The sequence below is a fragment of the Galeopterus variegatus genome, unplaced genomic scaffold (assembly GCF_000696425.1).
Source record: "Galeopterus variegatus unplaced genomic scaffold, G_variegatus-3.0.2 Scaffold30457, whole genome shotgun sequence".
Taxonomy (NCBI): domain Eukaryota; kingdom Metazoa; phylum Chordata; class Mammalia; order Dermoptera; family Cynocephalidae; genus Galeopterus; species Galeopterus variegatus.
Window position 1 is genome coordinate 1 of NW_007756568.1, and position 5,246 is coordinate 5,246.

The 5,246-nt window shown below is 40.0% G+C and overlaps 1 protein-coding gene across 1 annotated transcript; it reads left to right on the top strand.

Annotated features, from left to right (window-relative positions):
• Positions 1–16: 16 nt before the first annotated feature.
• LOC103583922 (cathepsin L1) lies at positions 17–3,481 on the top strand. Its single transcript, XM_008565100.1, has 6 exons — positions 17–279; positions 384–530; positions 731–955; positions 1,420–1,582; positions 2,306–2,423; positions 3,073–3,481. The coding sequence occupies exons 1-6, from the start codon at positions 196–198 to the stop codon at positions 3,170–3,172; spliced, it is 837 nt and encodes a 278-aa protein (XP_008563322.1). The 5' UTR covers positions 17–195; the 3' UTR covers positions 3,173–3,481.
• The last annotated feature ends 1,765 nt before the right edge of the window (positions 3,482–5,246 follow it).

Sequence of the window (5,246 nt, forward strand, 5' to 3'; positions counted from 1 at the left end):
ACCCCCATCATGTCAGAGCTTGGAGAGCAGCTCCCACAAGTATAAAGCCATCCCTGGCCATGGTTTCCCTCCCATCTCTGTCTGCAGATCCACTTTGTGAGCCTGGGTTGGGTTTTAAGTAGAAATAAAGACCATGAGATATGTGTCTGCCTCTAGAATGAAGAAGGCTGGCGGAGAGCAGTGTGGGAGAAGAACATGAGAACGATTGAACTGCACAACGGGGAATACAGCCAAGGGAAATATGGCTTCACAATGGCCATGAACGCCTTTGGTGACATGGTGAGTGCACGTGGACTGCGTACCCCGTGCGTCCTCTCCTCAGTTCTTTACCAACGTCATCTCTTGCTTTTTTTTCTTAACATTTTCTTTACTTTTCCTGGAAGACCAATGAAGAATTCAGGCAGGTGATGAATGGCTTTCAAAACAAGAAACATAAGAAGGGGAAAGTGTTCCGTGAACCTCTGTTTGTTGAGGTCCCCAAATCTGTGGATTGGAGAGAGAAAGGCTATGTGACTCCCGTGAAGAACCAGGTATGACGGCGTCAGATTCAGACCTTCCATCTCCCACAGGAAAGCCAGGGAGGAATTGGCCTTGTTGCCTTGGTGGCCTAAAGAGCGACCTGCAGTTTGTAGAGGGGTTGAGAGTATTTAGTCAATTGTCAGTCTTTATGGTCTGTTGTCAGTCTTTGTATTTGTCTTAAAAACTGACAGCTTTTTTGCTACCTTTTCAGGGTCAGTGTGGTTCTTGTTGGGCTTTTAGTGCGACTGGTTCCCTAGAAGGGCAGATCTTCCAAAAAACTGGCAAACTTGCCTCACTGAGTGAGCAGAACCTGGTGGACTGTTCTCGACCTCAGGGCAATAATGGCTGCAATGGTGGCCTGATGGATAATGCCTTCCAGTATATTAAGGACAACGGAGGCCTGGACTCAGAGGAATCCTATCCATACGAAGGAAAGGTAAATGGATCTCCTTATCATTCCAGCTGTACTTTTGGAAAGTTGAACACTCAGACATAACAGACACCTTCTTCAGAATTCACATTTTAGGTGGTAGACTATGTATCTGCAAACTCTCAGTACTGTCATTATAAATTATTAAGCTTTTCACAGTTCTCTGATTAGATGATTAACATATAGCTGTTCTTGCTTCCAGGTGAGAATGGAGAATACACAGACTAGTCTACATAATATACATTTTTCCATTGTGAAAAATTTCTATACACATAGGGGGTCTCATTGAAGAGACATGAGCTAACTCTGAGTCTCAAATCAACTAACAGCATTTCTCTTCCTGGGATGATTTAGAACAGTGTGGACTTGGAAATCCTAAGCTGTAAACTGCTGAGTGTTTTAGTTCTAGAACTCATGTTCCCTAGGAGGTGAATGGTAGTCATCAGTCTCTTCCGCTCTAACTTTAAAAGGATGGAACCTGTAAATACAGGCCTGAATATTCTGTTGCTAATGACACTGGCTTCGTGGACATCCCTAAGCGGGAGAAGGACCTTATGAAAGCTGTGGCAACTGTGGGGCCCATCTCTGTAGCTATTGATGCAGGGCACGCGTCCTTCCAGTTCTATAAATCAGGTAGGTGTGTGTCAGTTTAATATTGAAATTTAGGCAGAATTGGAAAACACCAGCATGAAGAACTCTTTGCTATGGAGTCCTGGTTTCTAGGACTGTAGAATTTTGAGTGTGTGCATCTAACTTAGTGGTATATCCATTTGACATAATTAAGCCTTTTCTCACTATTAGAAACTCTTCATAAATATTTTTAAATGGCTGTGCAATTGAGCGATAGCCTAATTTACCCAACTGTTCTCAATTGTTGGACCTTTTTTCTAAGTTTTTTACTACAGTAATTAGGACTGTAAAGAACCCCTTCAAGTGGTTTTTGTTTAGGTTTTGGTGCTATTTTAGACTGACTTCCTAGAAGTAGAAAGGGATTATGCTAACTGGTATTTTGTCTAGGAGATGAGCGCCTCTCACCTTAGCCTTGAAAACAAATCACCTAAGCCTTGGTCTTATGTTTGGATTTTTTTTTTTTTTTTTCCGGCTAGCTTGTAAGGGCATCTGAACCCTTGACCTTGGTTTTATAACACCGTGCTCCAACCAAATGAGCTAACTTTCCAGCCCCAGAAATTTTTTTTAAGTAGGAAATATCTTGCACTTAGTTGAAATTCTTATGTGGAAATTGTTTATGACGTTTCATTGAATTTAGAGGTACCTCCCTTACTGTGGGTAATAGGGTGGGTTACTGTCAGGTGTCCTCTGGAGCTCCTCACCCCAGTGTTGATTTTGCTCTCTCAGGCATTTATTTTGATCCAAACTGCAGCAGCGAAGACCTGGATCATGGCGTTCTGGTAGTTGGCTATGGCTTCGAAGGAACCGATTCAAATAACAATAAATTTTGGCTCGTCAAGAACAGGTATAAAAGTCCAAATATTATGCTTATAAATTGAAAAGGGAATCCTTATTTGGAATCAGTATTTGTTTGTAAGTCCACAAAAGTTCAGTTTTGAAATCCCAGAAGTCTTTCTTCTACGTAGAGTGAACACAGAAGTATTAATGTTTGATTATAAGATTCTGTACTAAGCTTGTTGGGGTTATTAATATGTTTTTCTAAATTCTGAAACACATCTGGCCCCAAAGGTTTCAGATACAGGATCGTGGACCTGTAGTGTTGAGGGCTGACTTCCTTACGGCTGAAGACTGTCCTGCAGCCCTGCGCCTCCTTACGTTGTCATTGAATGCCCTGTCATCATGTGTTTCTCTCCAGCTCTCAGAGGCCTTGAGGGTTGTCAGGATCAGTTTTCACAGCTAAAGTTCTTTAATTGAGATGTGATAGCATGTGGATACAGACTGCTGCATTGAATCCCAGTTCTGCCTCAGTTTCTTATTTTAAAAAGTTAAGATAAGGACTCACAGGAGTTAATACACTTTAAATAGATGTTAACAGTACTTAGAATAGTGCTTGACACATGGCAGGCACTGTTTAATTGTTAGCTCTTATTATTAATGAAGCTAATATTTTCTTGATTTCTTTGTATGAAATGGAAAACTTGCTCCTCTTTCAGCTGGGGTCCAGACTGGGGCTCAAACGGCTACGTAAAAATTGCCAAAGACAAGAACAACCACTGTGGAATCGCCACAGCAGCCAGCTATCCCACCGTGTGAGCTGATGGACGGTGGTAAGGGAAGGTTTGAGGACAGCATAGCATGCGTGTCTGCAGGAATTTTATCTTAAAACTGACCAACCCCTTATTGTATAAGAGTAAACACTTGAATCGTTGAGGATCCAAGTTGTGATTTGAATTCTGTGACATTTTTACAAGGGTAAAATGTTACCGCTACTTTAATTACTGTTATAAACAGATTTATGATATCGAAGACTCGTTGCTTAATTCTAAGTCTTTTGGATTTTCATTTTTTAAAAGGATATATAAAGCTTTACCTTTTAAAATAAATTTTAATTCAACACGTAAAGGTGGTACTTCTTTCTGTTTTTAACAAATTAGGTTTTTGTGTAGTCGGGAAATGTAATTGGACTCTAAAGACATAACTGAATGTGGCAGTGGTGCATTAGGAAAAAGATGCTTGGTGGCCTTCTGGCTCTTCTAGTTATAAATATGCAGCTTTTATGTCAGCTGCTCATTGGCTATGTGTGACCCAGCTCTTGAATCTAGCAAAATTTAACAAAACAATTTGGAAAAACAAAGGTAAATTGTTTTAGTAAAGGAAAACAATTCATTCTTTAGAAAAGCAAATATAGAGATTCATAGGTTTTAGATATTAGAAAGGGAAATCCTCTTCTTTTCACTCAAGATGGTTAGTTTATGTGATAAAAGTCACGTTGCTAGTTACTGAAGCATCTCCCTGAACTGCTGGTGAAGGTCATGTGACTACTTTGCAGTCCAAGGAAGGACCAGACACTAGTGGATTGCCAAGGCTGTCTTGTTTTTGTTCTGTCAGGTGTCTGATGACATATTCCACATAGCTCTTCTAGGAAAGCCTCATTTGTTAACCAAGTATTAGCAAAAATAAATTTAGTGGTTGTGATGAACTAACCTCAGGTATTTGGTAATAGCAAGAGAAATGTGTTCAAGGTCCACAAGGGAGTAGGCTGTGCTATGAAAATAGTCCAGAGGACTATTAGGTAGATTTCAGCTACCTTTTCCCTGTACTAAAATTAAACTTGAAGTGAAGAAAGCAGGCTAAGCATTTAGTTACACAGGTAGCAAATACAAGGAAAGCAATATATATGCATATTTAAAAACTGGAAGGAAATATGCCAAACTTCTGGGTGAATTATGTGTAATTATTTTCTTTCTTTAGCCTGTTCTGCAGAAAATACGTATTTTTATTAACAGAAAAGAATAGTAAGAGCTTGGTTTTCTAACACCAAGGTCAAGGGTTCGGATGCTTGTACTGGCCAGCTGCCAAAAAAAAAAAAAAAGTGAAAATAAACCCACATTCTGCAAGCTAAAGAAGCGTGTATATGTTTGGGAACATTAGATTTTTAATCAAGAAGGTGCAAGAGATGAGTTGGTGAAATACTCAATCTAGCCATAATCCATTGTGAAGGGAGTGGCGGGGCCGGGGGGGAGGGGGGTGACATGTGGGAACTGTGTCCTACTAAACCTACCACAGCCTTTGTCCACAGCCATCTTTGGAAAATCCAGTCTACCATATTCAGTCTGAGTGTTCTCTGGGAAAGGATTCCTTGGCTTGTTTTGCAGCAGCAGGCTAACCCAGTGCTGCCCACCGATTTCTGGAACAGCGCCTAAGGCTCCCAGAAAACATCTAGGCACTAAATTGAATGAAAGTGTGATGGCTTTTTAATTAAATAATAAAGTTTCAGGTCTGGCAAAGCAAAAGACCCCTCAGATGTCTAATCTGTAGCAGAGGTATTTGAGGATTTTGTACTTTTCAAAGACCTTTAAAATATTTTAAACTTGTGAAAAGTTCTAAACCACATCTATCGTCTAAAAGCGTATTTCAAACAAGCCAACAGGCTTGAAAAATCTACTCTGAAGCACAAACTTACTACCAGTATTTCCTGTACACCAACATTTAAATAGTTTGTTATCCTAGTTAAATTGCACAGGAATTAAGGAAAGGTGAGATGGAAAAGATTCAGCATATCATGAAGGAGGAATTTGCTAATGTGGGAGTAGCTTTAACATTTGAGCATTTTATTAGAGGAAGGAAAGGACTCAGTAATTAGGAAGCCTCTATTCATAGCAGTACA